This window comes from Mytilus californianus, unplaced genomic scaffold, assembly GCF_021869535.1.
Source record: "Mytilus californianus isolate M0D057914Y unplaced genomic scaffold, xbMytCali1.0.p SCAF_8, whole genome shotgun sequence".
Classification (NCBI taxonomy): domain Eukaryota; kingdom Metazoa; phylum Mollusca; class Bivalvia; order Mytilida; family Mytilidae; genus Mytilus; species Mytilus californianus.
Genome location: NW_026262734.1, coordinates 103,126,756 through 103,146,266, shown reverse-complemented (window position 1 = coordinate 103,146,266; position 19,511 = coordinate 103,126,756). Strand labels below are relative to the sequence as shown.

The window sequence follows — 19,511 nt, the reverse complement described above, 5'->3', positions numbered from 1 at the left end:
TTATTGTGGATCACAATTCGTAGGCTATTGAAATCAATCGCCTAGTATATACACAATGTTCACTGTGTTGATTCTAGCGATTGCGTGCACTGTTACTCATGCAGAAATTGTGCAAAATGCAAATATGGAAGGTTCATCAATTGCCCCATGGCATTGTAATGGCTGCACTGCTAGTATATCGCACGATAGTTTGAATGGAAAGCAAAGTATAATGATTTCTCACAGGTATTTTTATTTTTATTTCAATTAAACAACTTTAATATCTCTTTTATTTGCTCAATCCAACCCTTAGTTTTGATGAATTGCTTTATAAATTTTTACAAGTTTTTATCGGCAGCCTTTATAAATAAAACGCATATGTACTTTATAACTCTGCAACTGTTGTTTCACCTACATACCTTTACTTATTAAGTATATAGGTAAACGAAATTTACAGAGACAAGTGCATGTGTACAAACTGATCAACATTTACATGTCAGCATTTGGGTTTGTTATATAAGGGTCAACTTAGATATTTATTCAGTACATCTATGTAGGCAACCTCTTGAAAAACTTATATAAAATTGTATAGCACGAAAATTATATTCGGTTGATATATTTACATAAATGATACGATATGTATTGCATTTCATGTTATCATTATTTTTATTTATGAAATGTAGGTAAACATTATTTTTTTAAGATTTCAGGAATAAGCATACTAGTATTTATTATTGTTTAGAGGCCAGCTGAAGCTCGCTTCCAGGTGAGGGATTTTCACGCTGCGTTGAAGACCTATTGACCTATTAAGATAGAATGATGTCAACATCGTCCATATACCGCCAACCTTAATTGCAGAGGAATGGCAAGATAACACTTTAAAACATCAGTCTAATTAAGTCCATTCATCTCTGTTTAGTTGACAAGGCCGATAGGTACTGGAATAAATAGTATTTCAAGGTCCACAAACAGTCAATTTCAAGCTTAAAAGATACAAACAATCCAACTGAATATGACAAAATACATGTGTGTCCAAGTGAACGAAATGCAAACCAGTATTAGAATTATAAGAACAAAAACATTTTTGTTTAATTTCTTGCAATATTTATAAGATCGTTACTACTAAATATTAAGTGTTGTACCGTTTATATGTGTGTGAATACAAAAACTGTGGCATACTGAATATTTCAGGCGAGCAGGATGGGCCGGAGTTGAACAGACGGTGCACGTACAACCGAATCATAATTACTTCTTCAATGTACACTTAAAACTCCTCAACCTGGTCCCAGGATATATGTACCATCATATCAGTGTTAAGTTCAAATATTCAGTAAACAGTAAGTAAGATTTGATTTGAGGTGATCTCGTGTTAGCTTGCTACCATTGAATGAAAGAGTTCCTAGGTTCGATCCCCTGCTGTGTCGAACTTATTAAACATTTGTATTTTTGGATTATCCGCTAATCACGCGACATAAACACGTTTTAACAAAGACTGGTAGTTGGGAGGCAAACAAATGTGTCTGGATAGGATGACATATCCAACCGATTACAACCATCTGAGCTAGCATGTTAAACATCTTGCTCAGCGTGTAGGTCTTGTACAATTGATTGATTGATTGTTGGTTGTTTAACGGCCAGTGGCAAATTCGGTCTAGTACAAAGCAGTTGATTTTCATTTTACATTATTATGTTTTGCACTAATATTCATGTAATATCAGCCACTGGAGTTAAATATCAATTAATCATCATTATAATATAAGAATTTAAGAAAGTTCACATGCAAATTTTCATACAAATTAAATATTTTGTCTTCTTATGCGTATGCTTTCTCCAAAATCCAAAATCATGATCTAGTTCAAAAAAATGGAATAGCAAATGTAACGAACTAACCAAGGGTTTGTAAGAGCTGTTAACTTATTGTGTAAAGCCTACCAATTTTTTCAACTGTAAGAACATTTTATTATTGGCGAACAGTCAGTTCCTATAATGAATGTGGTATAACCCTAACCCTAACCCTAACCCTAACCCTGACCCTAAAATGTTTCGTTATTTTATTTATTTTTATTCATTGGCTTTCTATATGTTCAAAGATTCAAAAATGTGAATTGTGATTCATACACTTTGAAAAGTCTTTACATCGATGCTTATTTATAAAAAAAATAATTAAAGTTTAAAGAGTGCTGCCAAAACTACAGTACATATTATAGTGACGCCGTTATTAAAAAAAGAGATCAACAAAGTTCAACTTTTGCTCGGATGCATTTCGGATCATGCTTATACTGGCAACTGTATTGAATGAAGTGAAAACGATAAGTCAGGTTGGACTTTTAAATTTTCGAACTTTAAAAAAAATAAAAAGAGTTATCGTTCTTACAATAATATGATGTACACCTCTTATAATATGTTCTATTGTAGATCATGTTCACTATGTCAGAATAAGTTACTCACCGATGCAGCAAGTCAGTTTTGGTTATCAAGAAATAGGTGGTGATTTTCATGTTCCGAATGGTAAATATATTCGAAAGAAACGAAAACGAATAAATGAAAAATCAAAACTGAGCAACTTATAAAAAGGTACGGCAAATCCAAATTCTCATCTTCTACAAATTGTATTAGTTTATCTCACAAGGGCAAAATCAGAATGTTTTCGGCCTACTGGAGTTCACATTTGTAAGACCTTATAGGATACAGTTTCATAGACAGAATTTCGAAAGTGTTCATATATATTCCATAAATTTGTTTGAGACAAGATTATTTTCGTATACACATTTCTTATACCTAACTTTGGCCAAAATCTGTCACACTGCAGTTTTGTGTCTTCTAAAGCCATTTATTATTTGTTCATATTTGGGGGAAAACAAAAAAGCCGTTACAAACTTATAGTGAACATACACATTTCTGATACTTTAAATTGTAGAAAAGATAAAGGGATTTTTAGAAAAAGGTCCATGTATCATATAAAATCAAGAGAAATTTACTCTCACTATTCTCAAATGCCATTAGTTATAAAAACACTAATTCATATCCCCATTGCTTTCAATGTTAAATCCTGCAATTTATAGCGTTTTTTTTTTTCAATCAAATATAAAGTGACTGATAAAACCTATCCTGAGATGTGCTGAAAAATAACTTTTAGAGCGCACTGGTTCCTGGAAGTTAAATAGTACAAAATCAGGCAGTTCTGATCTGAGCAAAGTGCAAATATGCCCTCCTATAATAATTTAATATATTTGTTTATTAATCAAGATATACTTATAACAGGGGTTCTACGGTGATTCCAAGTCCGTAAGCTTTCATTTGAAACCAAATTTACCCAAATGATTTACTTGCCGATTTTTCTTTTTATTGCGGTAAACAAGTGACGGTTTGTTTATCTGTTTTATTAGAAAAAAAATAATAACATGCTAAAAGTAATGTCTTAGCGCATACTGATTCTATTGTTTGTAATTTCATCCCTAATTTGTACAAGCAATTAATTTAGGGTTGTTTTCTATGTTATCTGTGTGGCCTAAAATTGTCACAAGACCATGCATTGTTTTATAATTATCATAGAAACGTTTATTTTAATTACTTATTCGTAGACCTTCGATTGAAAATTGCATCAAGAAAACTTTTTTATGGTGTTTCTTTCAAATTATTTTGATAAATCCTTCGATATAGATATGATAAGCATAATGAAACATTTTTTGAAATTCATAGGTGTCAACAGTATAACCATATATATTGAAATAAGCGAAGCTAAGGTCAACTACTTACTGGACGATGCAACATTACAAGAAATAACACCAAATTCAAACTGGAAATCTGAGGCACAAGCAAGGATTGAAAAATTAAGGAAAGCTCCTCTCAACATTAAGTACGTTCATTATTTAGATTTGGAACTAACAAAGAAAGGAGATAAAACTCATTTTAGGTTAACGAATCAACAACTAGTAGAATGCCTGTGACAAAAATGATCCACGTTACAAGTAACATTATTGATTTGATACTAGATCAGTTTCAAATTGATACTTAAATACATTGACGAAACAGTCTATAACAAACTCATTGCTAAGTTTTATAGTCATATCACCTAGTACAGCCGCCTAAACTCACAATCATTACAAATTAAGAATAATGAGTAGAATTAAAAAAACAATTGTTCAAAGAACAATTGAAGGTTTTTCCACATCAATTTCCTAAATGATTGATAGGAAGCTACTTCTGGTTTAATCAAAGCTATTAATAGCGTCAAAGTATAGGTTTCTTCATTCTGATTCAATAAATATGTGGTTTCCATATACTTTTACCTGAAATAAGGGAGATAATTGCCAACTTCCGGTTTAGAAAATGTCACTTCCGGTCTCATATGATAGCTTTATTCACACTGATTCCAAAAATATATAGTTTGTATATACTTATGCCTGTAATAAGGAAGATAATATGCTACTTCCGGTTTATAAAATGTCACCTCCGGTCTCAAATGATAGGTAAATGTATGATCATTCAAAAAATATATGGTTTCTGGGTACTTTTCCATGGAATAAGTGCAAAAAATACTACTTCCGGTTCACTCAAGGTCACTTCCGGTTGACTTTTTTCAAGGTCATATGTCAACAAACAGTTTGCAAAAGACCCTATGGCTCTATCATGTACAAAGTTGGAGTAATAATCAATTAACCTTAAATTGAATCATTTCAGGGACAATAACTCCTATAAGATATTATTGGATTGTTTCAGACCAAATGTATCATATCTGAATCACAATTAGGCAAACACTTTGCACTAGTTCTTTTATATATATCTTTTAAAGTGACAGAGGAGATCAAATAACAAGGAAAAGTCAAAATTTATAATATGACCTTGACCTTTGACCTTGGCCTCAATTTCATTTAAATGAACCAAGGAACTTAAATCAATATACCTTAGGTCTCTATCACTTACCATTCATGCTATACATTTATATATCCCTTATGTCAAATACAGAAGGGGAAATAACTCTCATATGGAGTTTACGTATCGCTTCGGTCAAAATTGGACAAAACATCCTGAGGAAATAAAGAGCAATTTGGTAAAATAAATTTGTCGCTTTCTTTAACGGTTACGGAGGAGATGCACTCAAAAGGAAAACAGTGTTCGGGGAGATAACTCCTACAAAGAAAAGTATTCGGTTAAGCAGGGTCAATTTCAAAGGCGCATAAACTGAGAGGGAAACAAATGGGTTACCAAAAGTCGGTGATACAGCCAACCGAAACAGGCTATGAATGAAGGTCTAGATGGGGTTAACAGAATAGAGAATAATTAATGAATAGCGTAAAATCAGCAAAAAAAATACAGAATAGAAAATAACGGGATTCAAAAGAATAAAGAATATCTGTGACAAATGCAAGAATTAGGTAATAACATACTGATTCCAGAATGAACCATCTACAGAATAAAGAAATCATGTAGATACAAATAAACCTAATAGAAAAAATAGAATTTCACGGAATAAGCGTTATTTTCAAAGATAAAGAAAAACGCCCCAAAAAATGAAACAATACAGATATAAAGGACCCCCTATCCAGACCCTCATAAATGTGAAATAAGATTGTTCATGCATAAAATATATCAAGGCTCGTTTTAGAGCTTTTTAATAATGGATATTAGAAAAATGGAAGTTTGTAGATATTTTTTTTTCTCTTTGTCAGTTTGTTATAACTTTATTCGTCTCATTTAAAAATAAGATTCTTTTTGATTTCATCCTATCCTTTTTTAGAGAAGCAAAACAAACAAAAAAATCAGATTTTTTCATTATTGATTTCTTTCACAATTCAGATATAACTTCTGCAAAATTCATAATCAGTCCAAAGGTAATAAAGGATATGTAATGCTTTTCTATGTATTTTTTTGTACACTACAAAAGAAAACTAAATCTTTACACATCGAAGTTTATCCATTTTAGGATTGAGAATCATGACAATGCTGATACTAGTAATTTTAAAATTGAAGTAAGTATAGAACTCCAGGACGATTGACAAATTATTACATTTACTATATTCTATGTGAAAAATATACTTGAATACTCGAATAACTTGAGCATAATTCAACTTTTTTCAACACAAACACTATATATACTGTAAATTATGTTATATAGATACAATGGATAAGCGTGGATTCTTGAAAAAGAAACCATGAGCCCGGAGGGCGAATGGTTTGTTTTTCATGAATCTACGCTTATCCATTGTATCTATAACTTAAACTATTGTGTTAATTTCTTTTCAAAATTAAAGCCTTTTCTTAATTAGAAGGTATTGTAAGTGAGTTTAAATAACCATGTCATCGTGTCCAACGATGCAATGATAAATCTCAGATCACAATTAATTGGTTAACAAAATACAAATATAACACTTCTACCTTTAAAAATCTTTATATTACCAGGCATATGAATATTATCTGTTTATACAAAATAAGACATATTCGAAATTATTTCTTATAAAATTGAAAATGGAAATGGGGAACGTGTCAAAGAGACAACAACCCGACCAAAAAGCATATATAAAGTATATATAATAAGTATGTTATCGAAATTTTTCTAGCACTCTAGGCACATCACGATTTTCTCGCATAGGAATTTGCGAACAAACCTTTGTAAAATTATGTAGTAAAACAGATGAAATCATACTATATTTATAAAACAAAAATTGACAAATATAATGTAATCATTTTTGTTTCAAACACGTGAAATAGCCAATAATAATAAAAAAAAAAAAAAACCAATAACTCGCTATTATTACAAAAATATCCACTATAACATGCAAAATTAGAAAAAAAAAACAGAATAAAATAAGAATTGGAACAACAGAGAGAATACAGGGATTCGAACCTAACCGACAAATCCCTATCTTTAATTGATTTTAACCATGCTAACCTCGCGGCTACCAACTCATACTATACGACTGCCTATTGTGTCTATATAAAGGAACAAGCCCTGTGTGTCCGATGAACCGATGTATATCAGATGTTCATTTAAATATATAAAATAGCTCTATAGTGTAACCCATTGGTAGCCGAGAGGTTTCGTCGATGTGTTGATGTCAGTCACACATAACAGATTTCAAGGAAGGGTTCGACTCCCAGTGAAGGCATATAAAAATTAAAGGTAAGTTTTTAAATTAATTCCATTAGTGAACAGAAATCAGTAAATTAGCCAATTCAAACTTAATGAAATTAGGCACACAAAGGAAACAATTGAATATAATTTGGTGAGTCAATTTCAGCGGCAGATTTAGGAAGCGTTGATTCTAGAAAAAGAATCCACGATAAATGAATAGGCTGACGTCACCACAATGGTTTAATGAATTATGAAATGTAACAAATTTGCATTCGATGAAATGTGTAACTACCTTGCACTGTCATTGTTGACTCGTTTATTATATTTTATCTTTAGTATTTGTAATCCATCTATTTTGTATAGCTGCAAAAGGTTGTTATCATCCATTAATCAAAATTCTACATTCGCGACGCTTTTTTATAGTATAAAGAATTCAGGCACTCGCGAGTGGGAGAGTCGAGCACGAGGAGTGATTGAATTATTCGGGTTAGTCTCTATGCTGATATAACAGCTATCTATAACATCATTTTGTAACTGGACAATAACTTAGTATTTGATACTTTAACCTCAAACTCATCACGTTTTTAATCAGATTTAAAACTGTTTGGATTAAAGTTATTATCTGGATAATAATACACAAGAACTGTTAGAAGCGAAAAAAATGGAAGGGCAAATAATATAGAAGGGAAACACTGAATCTTAAAACTAATTGTTTTAATATATTATTTTATTTATAAACTTCACGTCAAAATGCCAGATTTTGATTGGATAATATGAGGGTGATAATATACTCTATCTAATGGCTCAGCGGGAGACATTTTTTTGAATGTCACCCTCTCGTGGAGACCGATCAAATATCGATAATTTAAAGGACAGTGAATTGAATTCACACAAATGAATTAAAGACAATGCCCAAGGTCTACATTTTGACATCAGAAGAATTTTTTAATAGACTACCAAAACGAAAGAAAAATTGTCTTGCTTCACTTCTGATGTTTTTTTTTCCGATAACTGTTGCGTTGTTGTGTGTGTGACGTTATAGTTAAAACATTCAGTATAATAAATTAAATAGCACATAGCAGAGAGGGTGATAGAGCAGATTGGTTCGCCTCGAAAAAGCATTATCAACCTCGGCTTCACCTCAGTTGACAATGTGTTCTCGTGGAAACAATCTGCTCTATCATCCTCCAGCTATATGCTATTTATATAATAGTGTTTCATGTACATTTCTTAGATCAAACAAGTAAAGAGTAGCTTTGCCTTTGGTACGGCTGTCCGTGCAGATATAATGATGGACCAGAACCAAAAGGCGTATCATGATTTCGTATATAACAACTTTGAATGGGCTACTATTGCTAACAATCTTAAATGGAGGCTAATGGAATTCACACAGGTAAACATTTGCTACCTTTGGGTCATAATTTGTGTAACCCCTTGGCCGTTTATATAAGGAATGGTGGTTTTTTCTGTTTTTATTTTGGCCAAGAATGCTTTAATTTCCCTTTATCTTAATAGGAGGGGTACACACACAAAAGTTGGAATGGTTCAATTTTTATGTTTTATTATTGCTAGTTGGTTTAAATTACCAACAGACCATTTTACCTCTTTTCTTAAATGCATTAATTACTATGTCGAATTATTATGAAACTACGGCGCTGACCCAATACAACCAAATCATGGTTAAATGATCGAAACAATTTTATTTTATTCTAAAAAGGCAACATCTTTCTGTTTAATTTAGCAGCTCAAAAAATTATTGTTCTTTTAGTGCCTTTTTAGTTATTTGCGTAGTGTTATTTTTTACTTTTATATTTTGTTGGTTATGATATTGTTCAGATTCATCAGTAAGAATTGACAAATATGACCATGTTTACACCACAAAATCTACTCTGAGAACAGACATCTAAGAAAGTTTTAATAGCTGGAACTAGGTAAATAAAAGTTAATCTTCTAAAACTTAAAATGCATTAAATTTTATTAAGGTCCAGCCATGATATAAAACGTTTTTTGCACAGGTTTTCTGTACTCAAATAAGAAAGATAGGTGTAACTATTAAACGAAAGGTTATGGATTTTTGTCAACAATTTTGTCTTGCTGTGGTGTTTTTTCAATCATTTTCTTTAATGGAAGGACAATTTATTTCATGTAGGTTAAAACATTCCCGGTACTAGTTGGGATGTGTTAATGCAAAAACGATTTAATTAATAGGTCTTGTAATAGATTGTGTACCTTATACATGTTATATTTGAATTTTAAATAACATATATTACAGGGTCATCCAATCTGGAATAGAGGAATTCCAGCAGTAAACCTTCTCCGTTCTAAAGGGTAGGCTAAATGGAAAAATATATAGATATAATACATTTACAAAATGAGTCAACACTAATATAATATTATAAACCGGTACACATACCGCAGCAGATACGAATTCCGACAATTAATTTCCGTTCAGTGATGATCGAAGCATACATGCTTTGAAAGTTGAAAAACTAATACTAAAGTTGACGACTGAGCAGATCCCTCCAAAAAGGACCACAAATATATCCAAATCCGGAACGTTTTTATCTCAAACCACAAGAATTTGAAAAGTATTTATTAATTGCAATATTTCCAGTGATTTGCAAAAGAAAAGCAACCGATACCAAAGGGACATTTAAAATCATAAGTCGAAAATAAACTGACAATGCCATGGCAAAAAACAGAAAAAGACTAACAAAAGATTGAGCAACATGAACCCCGCCAAAAACCAGGCCAGGGGAGGGGGGTCACAGGTGCTCCGGAAGGGTAAACAGATCTTGCGTCACATGCAGATGTAGATGTACGAAATTTTGCAGATTAATATATATAGTGCACGTCTTAATTATAAACACAACTGGTGGTTGATCAAAAGTATAATATTAATGTCCGTTCCAAAGACACGTGTTTCCGGAAAAAACCTTCATATGACATTCATGAGATCGAAGGTTTGGCGAGCGATTAGACTATAAACTCGTAAACGTGACAGTCTAAACCGTCAAATGATAATCGTAGTTTTAGAATTAAATTAATGTTAAAATTAATTAAAATAAAAATGCATTTGTATGGATTATAAGAAACAGAACATGATCATGTAATTCCGTTTGATCTATTCAAACCATGGGATAAACGGAATGACATACTAGTAAATATTTCTGTTAGAAAGAAGATGGATTGTTTGACGGCTGTTTAACGTCGAGTGACAAATTAAATGCATATTCAGGACAAACACACGAAACTATGATTTGAATACAATCTCAGCTTTGTACTAGACCAACATACTGAACCAGTTTTTCAAAGTGCTGTACGTAGGATGACATGTCACCATACTCGGACACATCATTCTGACATCGAGCCGACTAGTTTTTATGAAGGGCCGTTTGGGTCATAATTCATTTTGTTACACGTACGCTAGAGGTACGCGTAACAGGTCGTTCACGTACCCTACAAGTACACGTGCCACTTTGTTCACGTACCCTAGAGGTACACGTAATATTTTGTTCACGTACCCTAGAGTTACACGTAACACTTTGTTCACGTATCCTAGAGTTACGCATAACTATTTGTACAAGTACCCTAGAGGTACACGTAATTATTTGTATACGTATGCGGAATAACCTTTATACCCTATGCACATGAAATGAACTCGTCTGCGTGAGAATACTAATTGATCAATTAAATCAGACATTTTTAGAACATTTCAATTACTTGATTTAAAGTTTTATACTCGGTTAAAATTATTTATTTATTCATATTAAACATTAATGTTGGCAACAGATTGTGTACATTGAAAACAGTATAATTTGTTTTGTTGTTGGTTGCTGCCAAATTTCAAGCAGTTTTTACAGAGTTATCTCCCTTATCCAATACACATCCTTAATGGATATTATTAATTTCTTTCCGTTAAAATTTTAGATATCTGTATTCATTTCATTGGGATTTTTTTTATGGTGAATACTTATACTTTTCCTTACACAAAACATTTATTCCTTCAGTTGCAAGAGGTTTGAGGTTGGGGATAATAGAAATATGTTGACACGGATAATCCATTATTTAGGTAAAGGAATGACAGGTTTTCTGTTGCGGTTAGCTGCACGAACAAACAGTTACGCGTACCTCCGGAGTACGTGTACAAATATTTACGCGTAACTCTAGGGTACGTGAACAAAGCGTTACGTGTACCTCTAGGGTACGTGAACAAAGTGTTACGTGTACCTGTAGGGTACGCGAACGACCTGTTACGCGTACATCTAGCGTACGTGTAACAAAATGAATTATGACCCGAACGGCCCTTCATAAGTTTTCGCTCTTACTTCTAAATACCGCGTGCTTAGCGAAGAGGCAGTAAATGCAAATATAGATTTTCAAGATTTTGATTTGAAGCGGACAGGAATGGAACCCATTTCCCTTCGTACTCACTTCGAGAATACCGAGGCGATAATCTGGTAAATGGAGGATGCATCTTAGACAACATCTCGTATGTATGGTGAAATTATCTTTTTTTCAAGTAATTTCTACACAATACTATATTGAATGTACATTTGCATCGTTAATGCATGTTTTATCTCAAAGTAAATAACGTATGAAATTTTCAGAATGAAGGTCAGAGGTCATAATATGTTCTGGGGAGTAAAACACAATTGTCCAAAATGGATTTTGAATATGACTTCATCAGATCTGAACAATGCCATGCATGCTAGAATTCACGGAATGATGCTACATACAACAGGGAAGTACGTATCTGATATGATTTTAACAATTTCATAAGTTGCAGATATGAGAGTTTTATATCCAAAACTATTATCTTGTAACACGTTGAATACGCTATCAATACACATATCTAAATTTTGGTGCAACATATATATCGTCTCAACCACAATCTATTATGTTATATATTTTTAATAGCCCCATAAACACAATCCCTCAAAATTGACTGTTCTTTGGACGGGTTGCTGTCTATTTTACACATTCCCCGTTTCCAGTCTCTTTTCTATTCTTGATATTCCAAAACATATGGGTTTTTTTGGTTCAGGAGTTTCATAAAAAAGTTGAATATTTAAAGCAATTTATGATAAACAATGTTTGCGCATTTAAAATTTATGTTTTTTTTCTCCTTTCATCTTCACCAATAATTCAATTTTTCATTATTGATAACAAACCTTACAAACGATGCAGAGACGGGATGGATATGAGATAGGTTTGTAAGTCCATAGGTTTCAATAAAGCCCGGCACCAAGTGTTTTAAAGTAAAACACACTGTATAGCGTTCGATCGCATAAACACCAATAAAAATCATATTATAATACTAACATGAAATAAGATGAGTCGGTTTAAATCTGTTTGAATGTGAATTTTGATGCGTTTCAGCATATTATCGTTTAACTAACACTTTTACAATCTTTAAAATCTGCGAAAAACTTCAGTCAAGAAAAAAGGGAAACTTTGCTATATATATATATAATTGCTTATACTCATACTATATATTAAGGAGATGTGGTATGGTTGCCAATAAAAGACCTATCCACCAGAGACTATATATGGTAGATGTTAGCAATTATGAGTCATCGTACGACCTTCACAATGCAAAAATATCATTGATATATCATGCAAATATAGTTTTTTTTTTATAAATTGTATTAGTATTCCATTTAGTATAGGTACATTTCCTTTTTAGAGTTGAACACTGGGACGTAAACAATGAGAATTTACATGGTGATTTCTATGAACAACGCAGGTCTAATCCTAATATTACAATGAATATGTTTGAATGGATGCGATTAAAAGATAAAAACATGAAACTGTTTTTGAACGAATTTAACATCGTAATGGATTCCTCTGCAACAACAGTACGTATATATCTCCGAAATGGGATGGGGATATACATCTATGAAAAGGGAATTACGTCGAATAAACAGAGACAATACCATGACATAACAAAAACGAGAAACAGACAAACAGTCTACAAAAAAAAAACTACATTGAAATTTTGTTATTGCATTGTAATAACATAAATCCACATTGTAATAACATGAATCCAACCCATAAAAATTTTGGAATGCATGTCCCTCGGAAGGGTAAGCAGTTTATTTCTCTTTTTAGCAAGCGCCATGTTTATCATGACGAATAAGAAGTAGCGATCAGTGATATCAATACAAAATGCATGTTGTAGAACAATGAGATGAAATGTCATTGAACATTAAAGCGAGAAATCCATTTAAAACATAGTGATAAAAAATGAAGAAAAAAAAATGGAAATCAAAAAGCATAAGTCGCATACAAACAGATTTCACACAGATGGAAAAGATAACTACGAAACGACAAATAACCGTACACAAAACACTCTAAAGGAAATAAAGATCTAGCAATACGAAATCCCCTAAAAATCCGAGAGATATGGGGAGGGGGATTGGGGTTTTATCTTAGGTTTTTTATCAATAACAGAGATGATAAAATATCTTTAACCTGTTGTATAAATTCTAAATGGTATTAATGCGTATTAATGTGTAAAGTGCGTTGGACGATTTATGACACGAAATACGTATTTGGTTATTAAAAATTCACAAAAAGAATTTTAAATTCAAAGTCAGTACTTTAAAAATTTAGCAACACACATACTTATTAATTTTGTCGATACGAACAGGCTTGATTTGCTTAGGGTTTATGCAATTCCTACAAGTTTTGCTTTTTATCTTATATTTTACCTAAATGACTGTACGAGATTTAAGACCTGTAAGCTACTGTTCTATAATATTTGATATCATTTTCATAAGTGACGTACATTGTTCTGAAATGCTGACGTATTTTGTCTTGTGCTCTTTCATGTAAATACGTTTATGTATTACGCAAACATATGGCCAATTCTTTAATCCAGGCATATAGAAACCAGGGTAAACTTTTTAAGACTTCCGGTGTACCTATTTATGGACTTGGTGTACAGAGTCACTTCCATTCAGTTCCAAGTAGTATTGACGTGGTGAAGGTATGGTCAAAAATAAAATTTCTTTTCATAATGAATACGGAAAATTATGAAATAACAAATGTTCTGAATTAATATCATATTTACATTGTATATCATTAAATAAAATCATTAGCTTAAAGTTGAAAATTAGTGAAAAATAACGGAGAAAAATACTTTAATAATTCATTTGACGCATGGAAGACGACGAATACAACTTCATTTGGTCTTGTGTTTGTACATTTTGGACTTTAAAATCACAACGGTTTTTTTTTTAAAATTAATTTGACGAGAAAGAAGTCAATCAACTAGTACACATTTTTGTTAAGGGACCAGTTGAAGCCCCCCACCGGGTGCGGGATTTTCTCGCTGTGTTGAAGACCCATTGGTGCCCTTTGGTCGGGTGGTTGTCTCTTTGACACATTCCCCATTTCCATTTTCAATTTTATAATCTATGTATTTAATGTTTTATGAAATGTAAAATCATGGTTCATGTGTATCTATCTGGTGAATCCGTTTTCATTAATGTACTTTTTTCATTTTAGCTTATAAACTATTTATTAGATGTCAATATAAGTAGATGACGAGTATAAGCCAACGAGACAAAAACGAAATAAACCGAAATGCATAAAAAGGGCCATTTTAGATCTTCCAAAATGGCAAAGTGTCTACATATTGTACACAAGTCGTTGTTGATCGATCACACGCGAAAATTCAATTATATCATTTCATGCCTACTGAAACCTTTTCTATATCTACACTGTGTTGAGGTGACGTTCTTCGAGTTATAAATATAAAAAAAGAAGATGTGGTATGATTTCCAATGAGACAATTCTCCAAAAGAGACCAAAATGACATAGAAATTAACAACTATAGGTAACCGTACGGCCTTCAACAATGAGCAAAGCCCAAAGCTATTTACATCACAAATTGTTATTTATTTGTCATAGTACCGAGTAGATAAGGTAGCGGAAGCTGACTTACCACTCTGGATCACCGAACTGACAATTCATGAGGCAGACGAAAACAAAAAGGCTGCCGTCTTAGAAGACATCATGACTTTATACTTCAGTCATTCATCAGTTCATGGAATTGTATTTTGGGGTTTTCAAGACTCGTCAATACATGATCATGCTGCAGCCTTGACGTCAAACAATGTTGTGGTGAGTACATTCTATTTTTAAAATTCAAATTCTAATAGCTATTATTTAAAAGTTTTTAAACTATAGATTGGCATTATAAATTTATTTACATAATGTATCTGAACCTCATTAGTATCAACTAGTTCAGTAAGATTATCAGCAAAAATATATAATGGTATTATACCATAAACTGTATTATACCGTGTTATTAAAAAAGTACTGCCGAGTTTCGCAAATTTAGATTGAAAAAAGGATACAGTAGATAAAAACGAAATCACCTGAAAAGCAGGTTTTACAAAGAAATATATATTAAGTTGACTTCCTAGCTATGTGGATGGTCTAGTGGAGATCCCTCATTTTTGTATTCTTTAATTTTTTAGATTAGTTTTCCCTATTCTTTATTTGTTTTGTCCATTATTCTCTATTTGGTATATTTTAGTACTCCATTATTCTCTATTCTTTATCCCCCCCCCCCCCCCCCCCCCCCCCCCAATTTTCACTGTTCTTTATTTTGTAGCACTTTATTCTGCACTTGTTGTCCATTATTCTCTAATCTGTAAACCTTATCCATACCCTCATTATTATGCGACCAATTGCAGAAATATCTAGTGCACACTATTAAATATGTCCAGCAAAACTATAAGCAAATTCACTAAAAGTGACACGTAAACTCATCTTGTGCATCTTGTTTTACAGCCAAATGCCGCAGGAAGAAAGTACCAAGAACTTTTCCATAAAACCTGGCGTACCAATGAAGTCCACCCAGTTGCTTCGACTATACATTCTAAAGGATTCTTAGGAGATTACGAGGTGACATTGCTCCATCAAAATACAATTATTCATACTGAAAATTTTACTCTAGACCATAATGGTGCAACCCCAACATTTCATATCAGAGGAACAGGTAAAACGTTTTTAAAACTAGTATCAACTTTTGTTTTAATTCCGCCAGATTAATAGTGTTTGATATGAAAAAACCAAGATGCAATGAAAATTATTCAACAATCAACAGACACAAAAAACCAAATGTAAAGTCACCTGGAGGGAAAATTAGTTTTTAGCAATAGACACATGCTTTTATAATATGTCAAGCTCCTAAAACTGGCAATAGATTATTCAGGAACAATCAAAGATCTCCCATCAACACCAAATTCTCAAAATAACAAAACGAACATTGAAGGAATGACTGTAACAAAAATTCTGTCTATGAAGAAATAACATCAAAATGTGGTGCACACTGAATAACCCGGTGTACCACATTATTTAGGTTATTTCCGAATAGACAGAACATTTTTTTTGTACAGTCATTCCTTTTAATTTAATTTTAAATTCAATTGTTAAGGAGTAAATGATGAAAAAAACGTCGATGACCTCACGGTCACATGACAAAATTCTGTCTATGAGCTGATAGACAGCAAATCAGAAGACGTTTTTCATCCAAAATTTAACTATTAAGATATAACATAAGACAACGACTGACGAGGTTAATGATTTGAGACAGACTCTGCGTTTTTGGTTATTTCTTAAACATAACATGACAACACATGTTGTGTTTGTTGGCTTTGATGTGTTTACATTCACCAATGAGGCCCAGTTTAACAATAATAAAAAAAAAAATCAGTCGTAACTTTTTCGGGAAAAGTTGAGCTCGTACCAATTTGATTAAATTGCTCTTCACGTATGTAGAGATTTATATATATATATTGCCTTTTGAATATTTGGTCTTGATCGTGCCTCATGAAGTTTAGTCAAGAAATCCGCCTCGTGCATACATTGTTCATGAAATATTGTACTTTTGTGGCTTCATTATAAAACGAGGCCTAATATAACAGCTATAAACTTCTAATGTTATTATTTCCTATAGGTGATAACGCATTATTTTGAAAAATAATTGGCGACTTGCCGATATAAAAGATTAGATATAAATAATGAGGATTCCTTTTTTTCCTTGTACTTCTATCGAACGCTTAATAACATTTCATGTTATGGAAATATGGGAAGTTTGAGAACAGTATATTAAGCCTATAAAGTATAAAAAATTATAATACAGTCGCTGTAGTAAGATTTGATAGCTTTTAAAATGTGACCCTCTGCCAATGGATGGAACAAATATAGGAAAAATGTCCCTTCTCCTTTTAAAAAAATATAAAAATACGTATTTCATCGTTTAAAAAAAATAAGTGTGGTTGGGGTTACAGAACATATTCTATCCTAAGTATACTAAAAGAATGCAATTATATTGTAATTGTCATCCTGAATGTAAATGTTAAAGTGAGTATGCCTTATTTTAAATGATATGTAGATATTTGGTTCTTACTGTGTCAGTTTTATTGGTACTGCTATTATTGCTTTTCATTTTTTTTCCATTTTTAGTTTAGATCAATACTTACTAAACAGCATTCATTTGATCGAGTTTTGTTTCATTTGCAGGTTCTGGAGTCCATGTCGCACAGGTTGCTTTTGGATAATACTCACACAGGTTCTAGTGATCAATCTCACCTATGAAATAATAAAACTTAAAATGGAGCCAATGTTATAAACTCCTATCATTTATCTTCGAGATAAAATAAAGAGATATTGGATGATTGCCAAAGAAAAATCTATCCAATAGAGTTTTAGATTCGACCAAACCATGGAAGTATCATGTTGACAATTTTCAATATAATACTTCCATGCTTCGCCTCAGTTGACAATGTTTTCTCGGGGTAACAATCTGCTCTATCACCCTCTCAGCTATGTCATGTATGTGTTATCTATATAGTACCTTATACACTTTTCAAAGACAAATGGTTATACAAAATTGACTACTTAAAAGTTACATTTTAAGTAAATGTACTTACATTACTCCTCATATTTCGTAAATATAAGGTTTTGGACATTTTTGATAAAGATGGCTACTTTTGAGGATCACATAAGAAAAATATATTTATCAAAATATATCTTTTGCACGATGTTAGAGGGTTAACGCCTATTTATTGGTGAATTTTGTATCTACTATGGGTTATTCAGAAACAGGTACTTGTTTAAGTCTTTGGTTCGGACAGGCCACAGCTTCAATCGTAGATAGAAATGTGAAAAAACGAAAAATTGGATTGCAGAAAAAATCATTAATATATTCCAACAACCGTATTTGCTTTTTGATAGAACATACGACACTACGAAGAATTATATCACACTTTAATTGTACTTTTCTACCCTCTTGTAAATCAGTACTGAACGGCTACATGATAAAATTGTAATGTTGTACTTTCGTTTAATTCAGAACTGATGAATTTTGTACTTATATTTGTACAGTGACTTATTTTTTTATATTCAGTACACATTTGTTTAGTATTGTAACAGTACTGATTCTTGCATTACTCTAACAGTAATGATTTTTTCATTACTGTAACAGTACGGAGTTTTTCAGTACTGTTACAGAACTGATTTTTGCAGTACTGTAACAATACTGCTGACGTTTTCAGCACTGTAACAGTACGGATTTTTTTCAGTACTGTAATAGTATGGAGTTGTAAGTATTGTTACAGTACTGATTTTTTGCAGTACTGTAACGGTAATATTTTTTTTCCATAATGTTTCACTCCTGATTTTCTCAGTATCATTTCAGTACGATTTTATGTGGAAGTGTAGGCATTTTGATGTGAATGTTTATTTATTAAAATGTCAAGTATAATGATCACGCAGTTATATACATGTATATGTCTTTGAGACGGTCCATATACGCTGTTTGGAATGTTCACAATACAATACTTTCATGGTGTAATGTTTAGTTTAATCATTTAGTACTACGTGTTATGTGCGTTGTCACAATAAAACTTAATTTTAGATTTTAACGTTTATCACGAGATATTATTATGTATTGGCATCATAGCCTAAGGTCAGAATGCAAACAGATAATTAATGAAAACGACATTTCTGTAAAAAAAATATTAAATTTCACTCATAGATACACACAGAAATGTAACTGACAGTAACAAACAATCGACACAGAGATATGTCTCGCCTGTGTGTAATTTGGTAGTAAGAAACTAATCTGATATTAGAATATAATACTTTAACCAGAAAAAAATGCAAAATATTCCAAATCAATGACTGAAGGCACAGGGCCAAATAATGTCCGTAGGAGGAGGATAATATGCAAAAGCTTTTATAACTGCATACCAACTATTACAATTGATTCCCAATAAACTGTTATTTTCTTTTATTAAAAAAAAAAGCAACTTGCTATGATTTGTGTGTGCTCTCAATAATAATAACTTAATATGATAATGCAATTATTGCAATTAATAACTAGTATAGTATCCGGAAAGGTAGACAAATCTATAGACTATCTTCGCAGTATCTATCA

General features: G+C 32.1%; 1 protein-coding gene across 1 annotated transcript; it reads left to right on the top strand.

Moving 5' to 3' along the window:
* Positions 1–83: 83 nt before the first annotated feature.
* On the top strand, positions 84–17,688 carry LOC127711299 (uncharacterized). The gene is made up of 13 exons (XM_052217290.1): positions 84–225; positions 1,171–1,316; positions 2,395–2,487; positions 3,679–3,835; positions 5,903–5,948; positions 8,286–8,444; positions 9,324–9,379; positions 11,662–11,799; positions 12,741–12,912; positions 13,938–14,045; positions 14,972–15,184; positions 15,860–16,067; positions 17,594–17,688. Exons 1-13 carry the CDS (start codon positions 125–127, stop codon positions 17,629–17,631), a joined length of 1,635 nt encoding a protein of 544 aa, XP_052073250.1. The 5' UTR covers positions 84–124; the 3' UTR covers positions 17,632–17,688.
* Positions 17,689–19,511: the final 1,823 nt, after the last annotated feature.